Source organism: Lipophrys pholis (assembly GCF_963383615.2).
Source record: "Lipophrys pholis genome assembly, chromosome: 7".
In the NCBI taxonomy this organism is placed as follows: domain Eukaryota; kingdom Metazoa; phylum Chordata; class Actinopteri; order Blenniiformes; family Blenniidae; genus Lipophrys; species Lipophrys pholis.
The window spans coordinates 6,857,460-6,871,887 of NC_137638.1; the positions used below are offsets into that span (position 1 = coordinate 6,857,460).

Genomic DNA, 14,428 nt, shown 5'->3' on the forward strand with positions numbered 1-14,428 from the left:
CCCATCTTTTCTCTATCTTCCAGCATCACTATCTTCGGTACAGGGGCCAAGTGGCTCGCCGTGCTGCAGGAGAGGAACCTGAAACCCTGTGAGTTGTGGTACACCCACCTCCAAGCAGTCACACACACACACACACGCATTTAGATTCCGCGAGTGGAGTCGGAGACAATGAGAGCAGATGGACACAATAATGATTAGAAAAAGCGACGTCGTTTGACTCCTAATGTGCTTTATTCCATTTGCTGCATGAATCAACAGTTTGCCCGCCGCTCTGCTGTTTGACACCGAATCCAAAGGATAAAAGTGCTGTTAGGATAATTCGTGCGTGTCACGGACGGGCCAGCTAATTGCTTTTAGAGACGCGGCGCTCGGCGGCGAGAAGCAGATCTCGCACGTAATCAGAGTAGTGCCACTGCTTATTAGCCTCCCCGCTAACCTTTTCGCATGTTGTTCTCTCCCTGACATTTGTCCGTTTGCACGCGCTCGCTAAAATTATGACTGATTGGCTCTTTTGTTAAAGTGCATGTCGCATCGTAATAACACAGACTGGAGTGAAGCATTGTCCAGCTCCAGTCCTCACGTTGAGATGAATTCATTTCCATCAAGCACTGTTGAATTTAACGTTGCTCCCGCGCCTGAATCTCAGTCGTGTCTGGAGCAGAGGAGGAAAGGGATGAAATGAAGGCACATTTCGTTTTCAATTACAACATTTAGAGGAATAAAAAGAGCCAAAAACCACAAGAGTGGGAGCCAGAACTTGAAATCGAGCTTTCAGTGATGGTGTGACCTGATCTACCCAATAAAGGATGTTTGAGCTGGACAGTGGTGTAGGGATTAGTACTCTGGACTCGCTGGCAGAAGGTTGTTGCCATCCCTTTCTGTGTGGCGTTTCTTTGTCCTTCCAATGCATGTGTGGGTTTTCTCGGTGCTCCTAACCTGTCCGGGGTCAAAGTGGTCAATTAAACAAAGTATTTCAAATGATAAAGCGCTTCAGATATGCAATAGATCCAAATCGGTCCATATTGTAACGTGAGAATATTTGTGCTAAAGTAAGTAGGCAATAAAAACCATCTTACTTCCTGTGTTAGAAGCTTTTAATTTCTAATATCTGGTAAGTCTTCCTACCATGGTTACACTAAAGGTCTCTAAGGCATATTTGATGATGTTAATGATCCCTCTGACCTTTTGAGAATTTCTTCTGCTCCTAATGTATTCAACAATAAAAATGAATTTGCTCGACATAGACCTGAAATAGTTTAAACACTGCACATCAGACGCCTTTTTCTATCATGTTCTCCGTCTGTTTTAGCTGAATTTCGTGCTCTCAATAGATTCTCAAATTGTCCTGTTCTCCTCTTCTTCATGGAATCGATCACTTAGAACTAATGCAAATAGATGAGCGGATTCTCCATTGTCCTTACATTTCCTGACCTTCTCCCTGTCCTCTCCTTTCCTCTCTTCGTGTTAAATTAGCACTTATAACCGATGTTTGCTGCCGACCAGTCGCTGTGTTGTGTCCCAGCGCGCCGTTATAATCACCACAAATCTTTATTCATGGCCTCTGTTCTGTGCGTGTGCGTGTGTGTGTGCGTGTGTGTGTGTGTGCGCGCGCGCCTGGTTCTGTCTGCAACTCTTAAATCAGCCCGACATATTTAGAGCTCTGCTGCTAGAGACAGGAAGCAGACATGAAACACCAAATCTTTCAAAAATAAAAATGAACATTGCCCACTGTATACCCCCAATCTCTCTCCGTCTTCACCTCTCCGTCTCTCTTGCCTTCTTTATCTCCATCTCTTTGGCTTACTCTCTGACTTTTTTTTTTCTTTCTTTGTCTCTCTCTATCATTTTGTCATTCTCGCTTGTTCTCTTTCTTTTTCTGAATCTTTGTCTCTCCGTCTCCACCCCTTTGTGTGTGTCTCTCTCTCTCTCTCTCTCTCTCTCTCTCTCTCTCTCTCTCTCTGACTTCTTCGTCACTCTCTCTTGTCTCTGTATCTTTATGTATGTCTCGGCTTCTCGGTTTGTCTTTTCCTATCGCCTGTCATTATTTCTTTCTCTGTCGCTCAGACACCCCACCCGATCTCCCTCACAACCCCCATTTCAAAACAGTCAGCCAGCCGTGTGTGTGTGTGTGTGTGTGTGTGTGTGTGTGTGTGTGTGTGTGTGTGTGTGTGTGTGTGTGTGTGTGTGTGTGTGTGTGTGTGTGTGTGTGTGTGTGTGTGTGTGTGTGTGTGTGTGTGTGTGTGTGTGTGTGTGTGTGTGTGTGTGTGTGTGTGTGTGTGTGTGTGTGTGTGTGTGTGTGTGTGTGTGTGTGTGTGTGTGTGTGTGTGTGTGTGTGTGTGTGTGTGTGTGTGTGTGTGTGTGTGTGTCCCCACCATGCCGGGGAGGACGGGGGGAGCTTCTTCACCGGCTGCCCCAGTGGAGAGGCCCTTTTCCCTGGGCTGACATTTGGGCCGGACACCTGGAGGCCTGGTCGGGGGTAGCAAGGCTTCCCCACTGCGTGTGTGTTTTGTGTGCAGCCTATTAGTTCTCCGAGTCTTATTGGCTTGTGGTTTGGGCGTGTTGTGTGACAGTGAGCGTGCACATGGATCTTGCGGATCATGGCCCCGAAGTGTGTGTGTGTGTGCTCACACTGGCACATGTGCTCTGTCACACCAGGGTGGCAATTTGCAATAATGCAACATGTTGGGGTGGAGGAAGCCACAGCTGTTCACAGGTTCATGCTCATTTTGTGTGCGTGCGTGTGCGTGTGTGTGTGTGTGTGTGTGGACTGAAACAAATCTGTTGATTTCGACTGATGACTTTTTGGATGCGTTAGCATTTGTGCCAACAGATTTTCTGTACCGATCCAAAATGGGAAAAATGTGAACTTCACAATGAATCTGCATTCATTATGGTCACAATGCTCGATGGCGAATCACAAGGTTTTTTGCTGACCTACACACCCTAAAACCGACGCTGATTATCAATGAGCTCAATTCCTCTACTAAGAAGAATTAATGCATCCAACAGAAATGTCATTTTGAGATTTGTTTTTTTCAAATGGACTGAAGGAGTTCCTTCTGCTGGGTTGTATTTGCTGCTCCGTAACTTTGCCTGTGGTTTTCCTGTCTGTTGCATGTCCGTCTCCTCGCAGCTGAAACGCATAACCTGCAGTCCCTCCACACCATCCTGTCCACCGGATCTCCTCTCAAGCCTCAGAGCTACGACTACGTCTACCGCTGCATCAAGAGCAACGTGCTGCTGGGCTCCATCTCAGGTGACGCTCCCCAGTCCACTCAGAATTTTGTTTTCACACTTTCAGTTCATTTATCCTTTGTTTTTTATTCTTTGACTTGAAGCTGCTGTTGCTCCCATTAAAAGTCATCCCCTGATGGAAATGCGACACTGAGTTTCAGTGTGGAAACTGCTTACAAACTCGGAGAACTGCACTTTTTACGATTTGATTCTTAGTATATTTACTTGCAGCTGATCAATTTGGTACATTTCTGCTTATAATGCGGTATAATTCTATCGTAATTGGTTATAATTTTTATTTAGATTGGCGCCCCCTGGTGGATTGAATGCCAAGCGATCATTCAATTTGTATGCAGTGGATCAGGGGTCTTCACAAAATCTTTATTTTCGCGATTTTCCACCAATAAAGTTTGTCTGGAGTCGTAAAACATGTCAGTTATCTCAAATGAAGGAAAAAACATTTAACAAATGTTCACACAAATGTTAGTCGCGTGCTAAAAACTGAGGCCATAGGTACATTTTAGATATATTTTATTACATTTTTTGCGCTTTTCGCCATTTTGAGAGCTTTTTCCTTATTTTATTTCCTTTTCGAACTTTAGTGCCACAGGTTAGGTGTTGAAAATGAAAATGAAATGCTAAATAATGAAAAAATAGTAAGCGATGTGCATAAGATTCAGCTGCTTTTCAACATAAAAGACATTTTTTGAGGTCAGACGGTCCAAACATTAAACTCACTGAGTACAGTACTGTAAAGTTTAATAAAGTATATATTAAATCTTGAGGTTCACATTGACAAGCTTTCTTTACCACTTATGAAAAATCACTGGTGATATTTAAAGCAACAAAGCGACGCAAACACAAAAGGAATGACTCACATGTAAAAAAAAAAAAAAAACAATTCCTGAAGAATAAATTGTATAGGAACCTACATCTTCTCCACCACACACCCACACACCCACACACATCGATACTCACGCACACACGCGCACACACACACTGAGGCCCTCTCAGCCATTGTGATGTTGACAGGGCGGTAGAATGCTATCTGTCTCTCTCTTTGAGTCATGAAACGTTTAACATTTAGCTCAGCCTGGGTGACTGACGTGTTTTACACACACACACACACACACACACACACACACACACACACACACACACACACACACACACACACACACACACACTGACTGAGTAGCAGCTTGCTGCGTCTGGCCTCCACACGCGCTCACACACACACGGTCATTTTGAATGACAGGCATAATAGGTGTAGCGTATAGCAGGACACGCTCATGGAACGACTGGACACGGGCGTCAGCTGAAATGTCAATCACAGGACAGAAATCTGGTGACAGATTTTGCTTCCCGAGATTCCTCCGGTACATTTGTCTTTTTCTCTTCTTCTTCCATGTAATACCTACAATCCGAGCGCAAATTGGGTAATTACAGAAGCCACCGAGCCTCCCATCGTCCTCATTCACTTATTCACTTTCCTCCTCACAATAAACTCCCAGTAGTTCACACGCGCGGTGAACTGCAGATCATTTTGAGTCATTTCTCTCAGGGGTAGAGTAGAATTTTAATTCACACCTTTAACAAAGCTGCAGCCTTCATGGTGGACTCCAAAGCACAAAATATCTTGAAAGCCGTGTTTTTCTTTTTGCTCTATTTGGGAATTTCTTAGGGCACCAGGTGCATACATTTTTATAATTTACACAAACTGTAACTAAAATGCAGTCTGTAAAAAAAAAAAATTGGCTGGGGGGGACAAGTCCCAACAGCTTTTGGCCAGCAGTTCAGGTTTCCTTGTCTCCCATTTTATACTTGTGGCATGCTAACTCCGAATGTCTTCAGCAAATGTCAATAAACCTGGCATAGACGTTCGCTCTCAATTAACAAGAGATTCGGTGGCGATACAAAGTTACAAATCCAATCCTCGACATGTCGTGTGCGAGTGTGTGTTCCTTTTGTGTTAGTATGATGATGACTGGCGACCGTTGCAAACTGGTATCGGGTCAAACCACCGCAAGTTGAATAAAGGGTGTATAGAAGATAGATCGATGGATGAAATGGAGACATCGTTTTACTACACAGGCTTGTGGAGACCTAGAGATGCCAGATAACCCTTTAAACGTAGTACCAAGCACATTCTTAAACATAAAACCCAGTGTGAGTTCCCAACTAATATTTACAGCTCAAACTTTGGCCATGTCTCATCGAGGGTTCCTGGATTTATTCATTACCACTGAGAGTGCTGCAAAGTCTCCTAAAACTGTGAAAAAGATCCTCAGCTTGTTATCAATTTGTGTGTGTGTGTGTGTGTGTTCAGTGTGTGTTTTCGTGTGTTTGTGTGTGTGTGTGTTTGTGTGTGTCCTAACAGCGCGTTCTGCCCCAGTCAGATTTCTCCCTGTTGCCAAGTGCAACAGCAGGCTGCAACCCTGTTGGCAGTCACCCGCCCTAACCTTGACCCCCGAGGTCAACACTCTGTTCCTGTGTGTGTGTGTCCGTGTATGTGTGTGTGTGGTCTCAGGGTTTATCACAGCATATGTGACTGACTGGTGGCCACGGTGACATATGTGATGGGTCCCTTTGCTGATTTCACCCTGTGCGCACGTGTGTGTGTGTGTGTGCGTGTGTGTGCGAACGTTTGTATCGAGGTTCATCAAGACCCTTGTGTGTTTCATGGTGTGTGAGTGTGTGTTTTCCTGTCAGACCCCTGTTGCTGTTTTACCAGGCGATTTTAACACTTTCACTGCTGGACTCTCTCAAATCTAATATACCTCCGTCTGACAGCCCATATGTCTTCTCTTCTCTTCTCTTCTCTTCTCTTCTCTTCTCTTCTCTTCTCTTCTCTTTCTTTTTCTCCTCCCAATTTCCCTTTCTTCTGTTTTTTGCATTCCTACCTTCCATCCTATCCTCTCTTTTTCATAGTAATACTCGCCTTCAATCTTTTCTCCCCTATTTTCTTTTTTCACCATTACTTCTCCTTTTTTTTTTCTCCCTTCCTATTGCTTCATTATCAATTTTCTTCTTTTTGATAGAGTATTTTGGGTGGTTGTGTGTTTTTTCTGGCGTCAGGCCCTGTTTTCAAGACATCGTTTTTGCGTTTTCCTTTCCGAAAGGTTGGATGTTTACACGGCAACGTTTTGAAAAAAGATGCCCGTTTACACGGAAATGACTGAAAAATATGTAGTTACCATGCCAGGCCATGAGTAGGCGCTGTTAAATGTTACTGTGATGACGCACCCACAAACAAGCATGCATAGAACAATACACTATAAACATTAACTATGGCGAGTACAAGGGCATTCGTATGGACAGACGACCAAGTTGGATTGTTATTACAGTGACTATCAACTATAAAACCACCAAGTCCCAGGAGAATATGGACTGAGAGTCATGACACTCTGAAGGAAAGATTGTTCTTCTACTGAGCATGGACAGAAAAAACTATTTAGTACGGCCGTGTTGTGCATGTGCATTTCAGAAAAGAGTTATATGTGGGAGTCACTGCAAAGGTACTCTGACCCCAAATTGGATGGAAGTATCTTTAAGCCACTATAGAGTTCAAAACATGTTCAGGATCATCGTCGTGACAAGTGCCCCCCCCCCCCCCCCCCCCCCCCCCCACACACACACACACACACCCCCACACACACACACACACACACACACACACACACACACACACACACACACACACACACACACACACACACACACACACACAGACAGATGATGGAAGGCATCCAGAGAAAGCCACAGTGTTATTCGGCTTAAAATACATCTCTGTGTGTTTACCCACCTATTAAGGTGAGCCTGATGATAAAATAATTGCGTATCTTCCCACCATAAGTGTGTGTGTGTGTTGTGTGTGTGTGTGTGTGTGTGTGCGTGTGTTTAATGTGAAGACAAAGTTTCCACTTCCTCCTGGGAGCCAATTAAAGCTCAATGAAGAACCTGGCAGACAGAGCGACGCGGAGAACGAGTGCAAAGAACAGAAAGGATGGAACGAGAGGAGGAAGGAGCGGTGGAAGGGCAGGGAGGAGATGAGAGGGAGCGAAGGAGATGGATGGATGGAGTCTGTGATGGAGGAACAAAACGGGGAGGAACCGGAGAGGAGGAACAATGGGGAGCGAGCTGAATCGAACGTGTCAGAAATAGTCGATGATCGGAAGGTAGAAAGGCACAACTAGATGTGTGGGTACGTGTGTGTGAGATGATATCAGAAATGTGCTGCAAAGGCGTGGAACTCCTATATAGGTCAGTGGAGGTGAAGCAAGGTGCTAACGATGCCAGCTGGCGGTGTCTAAATACACCCGTCATCTAATTGGTTATTTTTACAGTTGCAGGTTACACGGCAACGTTTCCAGTGAAAATTTTTATTTGTAGTTCCACTTCAGGAAAGTTTCACGTTCACACAGGGACGTTTTGAAAACGGTCCGCCGATGAACGCTGAAACGATGTAGTTGACATGCCGGGCCACAAGTTGGTGCTGTTGTTTGTTTTTTGTAAAGCAAGGCAAATTTAATTTGAGTGCATAAGAGAGACACAAAGCAATTCAGTGTTTTACCAAGAAATACAATAAATGCATTAACCATTTACTAATAAATAAAAGAAATCACTCAAATGTAATTTGCTTCTCAAAAAAATGAAGTCTGTATTTGCTTCTCTGCTTTATATTTAAATCTGTCATAACTAAGAAGGGTGGTTGTTAAACCTCTGAGTGTGTAGTAGTGTGTGTAGAGAAAATATTGAGCTCTTCACCATGATCATACAGTAGCTCATAAACTTATTGTCAATATAAATTGAATGTTTTGTATTTTTAATTTGCAAGTTTTGTGGTGTTTTGATGATTTTATATACTTTAAAATACATATAATTAAGAAATATATATATTTATGACTTGCCCCCACACACCAGTAGAGCAGCGGTTCTCAATTATTTCCCGCCACCCCCACAAAGCTGGGCAAAGCTGTGGAATAGAACACAAGACACGCTTTATGAACAAAACCTACACACCCTAAACCAGATACAAAAGTGGACCAGGAGGAAGTAGGTTGAGGCAGAAATTAATGTTTTGCTCAAAAACTTTTTTGTTTTTCTCTGGCCAGGCGGGACAGACATTGTGTCCTGTTTCATGGGGCAGAACCCAACAGTTCCAGTGTACCGGGGCGAGATCCAGACCAGAAACCTCGGCATGGCCGTGGAGGCCTGGGGCCTCGATGGTAAGATTGGATCTGGAGTTGATATGATCGTTCTCTTTTTGGTTTTTATGGGTAGTATCTGTGTTGTTTGAGAGAATAAGGTCTATGCAATTTTTTTTTCTGCCTTTAGAGTACATAAAGTTATTGTCTAAAAATGCATGTAAACCTTTTGATGCATAATCATGTAGTATTAGACTGATTCTTTTTTTATTGATACGGAAAAAGGAAATAAAAACTTTCACAAAAATTCTCCAAAAAAGACGCATGTGTTCCAGGAGAGCGAGATTGTCCTGTGAAAGAGCTGATGTGACGTATGAGAATGACGGTTAATGCCACTGATCATGTGCTACATTTAGTAAATGTCCATTTACTATCTCAAAGAAGAACAGCTAATATTGGCGTTGGTAATTAGTTGCTCCTCCGACCTCCCGGACGTGTTTAACAGCTATAAAAACAGTCCTGATGCACCCGGCTGCAGGTTTTTACGCCCACATCGTGATGAATTAACTAATATCTGTAAAATCTCAGCAGCAATTCGTGAACTTTTTTCTAATAAATCCAGTTTGAAACTTGAGGGAATCTTTTTTTTTTTTTTTCATATCCAATCCAGCTTTTTATTTATTTTTTCTTCAAAGTTTTCTCATTGATTTTGGTCCCTCAGCTCCGTGCTGCAGGCAGCACTGGCATGTCTCCACCACCTCAAAAGAGTGTGGATTGAGGGATAATTTAAAGGCAGTGTGCTGGGAAGTGTTTGGAAGTGTTCGGTCTTAAAGCCATGCAACACCGTCCTCCTTAGGGAGGAGGAAGAGGAGGAGGGTGGGGTTGTGTGAAACCACACATTGAAGTGCGTTAGGTGATTTCTTCTGAGGAAGATCCATGTTGTGTCTCTGTGTGTTGATAAGTGTGTAGAAGACTGTTGTAAACTACACCCCAACCCTCTAACTCCGTAATTCCCATCAGCCAAATCAATTAGAAAAAACATTTTAGGCGATTGAGATTAAGATTTGAGTGTGATACTAAGTCGATGTGTCGTCAGCATAAGGCTAATAAAGATAATGTGTGTTTCAACAGGTAAACCGGTGTGGGGGGAGAGTGGGGAGCTGGTGTGTTTGAAGCCCATCCCCTGCCAGCCAACACACTTCTGGAATGACGAGAACGGCAGCAAATATCACAAAGCTTACTTCTCAACGTATCCCGGTAAGACTCGGTACATTGGCATCGTGAGTCTGTTTCAGTGTGAAAGGGTTGAAGTGTTTCCAATGAAGCTGCTTCACAACTGGGCTTTGGTTTGTTTCTTTTAATAACAGCTAGAGATGCTTCATGTTTTTTTTTTTTTCAATATCTGAAACAATATTCTATTCTGCTTGTAAGGAGGAAAGATTAAAAAGTCAAAGTTGGACTAAATCTGTGAATAAATAGAATACAGTATAAATATTATATTGTTTCCAGAGGGAAATTATTGCTGCATTGGATACCTCCAGATGATCACACTCAGTTCAAATCAAAGTATTTATTATGGTGTTTATTCATGGCGCTGCTGGTGTTTACTTCTTTGTAACAAACTAGGCTCTAAACTTTCTCTCAACCGTTTCCTTCTCCTACATCAAGTCACCATCACTACGTTAAGAACAAGAGTCCGTTTGAAGAACGTACAGAATAGGAACTACAGTAAAAGCTCCAGCTATTCGTCTGGAAATACAGGAAATGGATGTAAACTACCATCAGAAAGATAAGCACTAAGATAAGGATAGGACTAATGATAAATACAAGCATTTATGCAGATGACATTATTGTCTTCTGCTTTGACGCTTCCCTATTATTCTTCTTATTCTTATTCTTATTTTTTTTGTGACTTCATCCCCTCAGATCTACCTTGTGGGCGGTTGGGCTTCATGTGATTAAGTTGACATGTTTACGATCGCCATCCGTTCGGACATTTGCTATTTTAGTCTTTTTTTTTTTTAAAGACCGTCTTCCTTGATTGAAGCCTGGCTTTTCTACTGTCGCCTTTCTTGTTGTTTCAGCTTTATTTTGTCCAAATATTCAGAAATCCGCAAATTATTTGGCTCTAATGTATACTTTTTCTCCTTCTTCTAGGCGTGTGGGCACATGGCGACTACTGTAAAATCAATCCAAAGACAGGAGGCATCGTCATGCTGGGCAGAAGGTCAGACATTAACAAATTCGTTTTAATTCCAACATGCAGCTGCTTAAAGGCACAGGTGCTAAAATTGAAGTATTTCCACTTTTGTACATTAGGTGGCAGCAGTGAGTCGGTGTGAAAAGTTTAAGATGATCGAAAAGCTCCAGCCTCTGTTGGGTTACGTTTGATTGACGACAGATTAGATGCTGGATTAATAAAGTGAAAAGGCTGTGGGTGGCGAGTTAGCATTCTGACTTCAGTACCAATACCTACAGCTAATGTTATGAAAGTTTTTTTCTGTTTTAAATATACAAAAAAAAGAATAATTTTACATGCTGAATGAAGGCTGGATATCAAAAACTCGCTAGTTTTAATGATCCAATGAGATCAGATAAATGTGGTCAAAATAAAGTCAATTTCCAGAAAGATTCACATTTCTGATTCATATTTTATTGAGGGGGGAAAAGTTGCATGTTGTGATTCAAAGCAGTGTCTTTTCTATCCATCTGGATTTATGTTTGCAGGAGATGCTAACATAGAATTTATATATTAATGTCTTTGTGTTTGAAGTCATTTGAAAGTTGTTAGTTTTTTTTTTTTTTGTTTTTTTTTTCTCACCATGAAATCTGGCAGCTTAGCCTTCTATTGTTCAGAGGGCTTCGCTGCCCAGAGCGACTCCGGAGCTGCTTTGTGGCGCGCCATGAAATAGTTTAGTCTAAAGGCGTTTTAGGAGCTTTCAGATCCTCCAGAGATGAGATGAATAACTCCAGTGTACCAAACAGATGCAGGTCCATAAACAGACAGGAAGTATAGTTTCCGTGGGTGTCGCTGAGAGACGCCGATGCTTCTTAAAATTATTTTTTTTTTTTTTTGATGTGTGGCAGCTTCTGGATGACAGACAGTGAAGTTTTCAATCTTTCATGTTTGCTCTGCAGCGACGGCACGCTCAACCCCAACGGAGTCCGATTTGGCAGCTCTGAGATCTACAACATTGGTGAGCGTTTGGAGCGGGGCAGATGGAGTGGGGCCGAGGCAAAGGCTTTTTCGTGATCTCACGACAAGTCGAAGTCCTTTTTGTTTTTTCCAGAGAAAGTTATTTCCTACATAGAGAAATAGTTTTTTTTTTGTGACGAGACGGATCACATCTAACACACAACCATCCACTAAGTCATGCTGGTGAATCCACTCTAAAGTCAAATAAGTGTTTTCTGAAGTAGAATTTGTCTTTCCTCTCTGATTAAAGTTTCTTCAGATTGGATAAAACATCAAGTAAAGTGCTGTCACTGTCGCACGTTAACTATCAACTATAAATTCACACATAGTCTTGACACACGTCTCCTCAGAATAAGTATTTATACTTGGTTGAATGACAGATTTTCTGTATTTCTACAATAAAATGTCATTTTTACTGCCTGATTCATAGGAAATGAAAGTATAATCTATAGCAATCATTTTAATTCAATTGCATTTATTACTTTTTCTTTTTCTTTTCCCTTGTCCTGTTCGGCAGCTTGGGCAAACAATATAATGTGATTGAGAGCCTTCCGGTGTCAGAACAGTTTTGCTGCCTTTATTAGAAGTTGGCATGGCTGCCGTACACCACCGGGGGGGAACGCTCAAAAAGAAAGAGAAGAGAGAAGATTGGGGGGGAGAGAGGCGGGGGGCGGGGGGTATTTATTACTTTTTACTGGAACATAAAGCCTTGTGTTTTGAGAGAAAAAAAAAAAATCCCCCTCAACTTAATTTTATCCGATTTTCTTTGATTTGTTCTATTTTTATCACGAATCACTCCATTTATAGATATGTGTCGGTGTCAAACTCACTTTACTTCTAGGGTCACATAACGGCACAATTTGATCTCATGTGGACCGGACCGGTAAAAATTTTTGCTTTAAAATCTTTAAATAACTACACCTCTAAAAGCTCTGTCTTTGTTTTAGTCCAGCAAAGTATTAATACTTTAACAACGCATGACAAACCTGAAATATTGAATAAAAGAAATGCAATTTCAACAGTTTTCTGTCTAGTTTACCCTGTGCTTTACAACTGATAGATCCGAGTTGATTTTTATCACAATATTTACGTTTTCAAAACATTTGTCCACAAGTAGCTGCAACTCAGACAATATAGTCGGTTTGTTCATATTATGATCAGAATAACTTTTTAAAATCGTAAAATTTTGGAACTAAAGTGGAAGTAAGATATGTTATACCCCTGTGTGCCCCTGGTGGTCAAATAAATATATTGCAGTTACTATCAATTTCTCACAGCTGGGCTGGACTGGACACTCTGGCCGGCCAGTTCCTCTGGTTTAGTTTTAACTTGTGAAGCTCTTTAAAAGACATTTTACTCTTTTCAAAGTGCCGTATAAATACCGCTTGATTCACTGATTGCCACTCTCTCATACGTTTCCTCTGCGCTGCACAGTTGAAGCCTTCGAGGAGGTTTCCGACAGCCTGTGCGTTCCCCAGTACAACGCAGATGGAGAGGAGCGGGTCATCTTGTTCCTGAAGATGGTGCCGGGCCGACCCTTCAGCGCGGAGCTGGTGGCCAAGATCCGCGGTGCCATCAGGAAGGCCCTGTCCGCCCGACACATCCCCACCCTGCTGCTGGAGACCAGAGACATTCCCGTAAGATGACAACAGAGAGCGCTCACAAAAACATATCAGACTGTCAAGCCTCACTCTCCTTTTCCGTCCTTTTGTAGTACACCATCAGTGGGAAGAAGGTGGAGGTGGCCGTGAAGCAGGTGATCGCCGGGCGGGAAGTGGCGCAGAGAGGAGCGTTCTCCAACCCGGACTCGCTGGACCTCTACAAAAACATTCCTGAACTGCAAAACTATTAGAGAGGAGAGGGCGGGACTTAGTTTTTTAAAATTAAATTAATTGAGATCTATGGTCGTGAGAGGGCGTGCAAAAGTTCATGGAGAGGGTAAAAAAATATATCAAACACGAATAATACTGCTAATATGTATATGTATATATGATGGTAAGTTGAGAGTGTCGAGCAGAAGATTCTAAGGTTTGGGCTTTCATCAGATCCAATATGACACGCACGAGCCTCCAGCAGTGTGTGAAGATACCGTATCGGCATTTCATGTCACCTGCCCCAACTCCCAAACACCAAAATAAATAAATAGAATAAAACTGAAGCTGCTTCTGATCGGGTCCAAGCAGATTAGCATCTCAGCTAGTTGTGGCTCACCTTATTGTTATGTGGTGCGTACTGCTTTATTCATGTATATAATTATATATATATGAAAATATATTTTTGGGGATTATGTTAACGTGGTGATTGTGCATTAAACTGATTATTGGTCGAGGGTTGTGTACGGCTGCGGTTGTTGTTTGTTTATAATGTAGCAGGGATGATGGCATGAAAACGTCGGGTGTATTTCAGCGCGCTGTATAGATCCGGTTCAGTACAACCTCATTGTATGTATTGAATTACCTACGGTTTGTTCCATGTTTGTCAGAAGTCTAAAAATCCTGATTTTGTTTATTTTATAAGTAAAGATAGTGTCCGTATTCAGCTTCCAATTTAGTGCTGGTGAAGATGAAACGCAGCAGTTTGGGTTACTGTTAAGTAACTCACGATTCACTGTGGCTTCATCCCTAATGGGAAAACTTGAGCAGGATGTAAAAGGTTCAAATATCTCGAGTATGAATGTTACATAAGCGTCTGATGTATAGATGAGAATTAAACTGCACTAAGACTTTTCACTGGGAATGTGTGTTTTTGTTGATCACAAGAAGAAAATAAAATGTTACAAGGGTGCCGAGAGCACTTCCTAAATATTTTGCATGAAAGAGTAAGAAATTGGCTAAATATAAAGCGACTACAA

The 14,428-nt window shown here is 42.2% G+C and overlaps 1 protein-coding gene across 1 annotated transcript in view; it reads left to right on the forward strand.

Moving 5' to 3' along the window:
• The window catches only part of aacs (acetoacetyl-CoA synthetase), a 42,139-nt gene extending 28,431 nt beyond the window's left edge, over positions 1 to 13,708 (forward strand). Inside the window, exons 11-18 of the mRNA XM_080466619.1 lie at positions 24 to 88; positions 3,134 to 3,256; positions 8,349 to 8,462; positions 9,513 to 9,638; positions 10,539 to 10,608; positions 11,520 to 11,578; positions 13,012 to 13,214; positions 13,292 to 13,708. Of these exons, the coding sequence (XP_080322745.1) occupies positions 24 to 88; positions 3,134 to 3,256; positions 8,349 to 8,462; positions 9,513 to 9,638; positions 10,539 to 10,608; positions 11,520 to 11,578; positions 13,012 to 13,214; positions 13,292 to 13,429 (898 nt within the window). The 3' untranslated portion in view covers positions 13,430 to 13,708. The remainder of the gene's footprint in view (positions 1 to 23; positions 89 to 3,133; positions 3,257 to 8,348; positions 8,463 to 9,512; positions 9,639 to 10,538; positions 10,609 to 11,519; positions 11,579 to 13,011; positions 13,215 to 13,291) is intronic.
• The last annotated feature ends 720 nt before the right edge of the window (positions 13,709 to 14,428 follow it).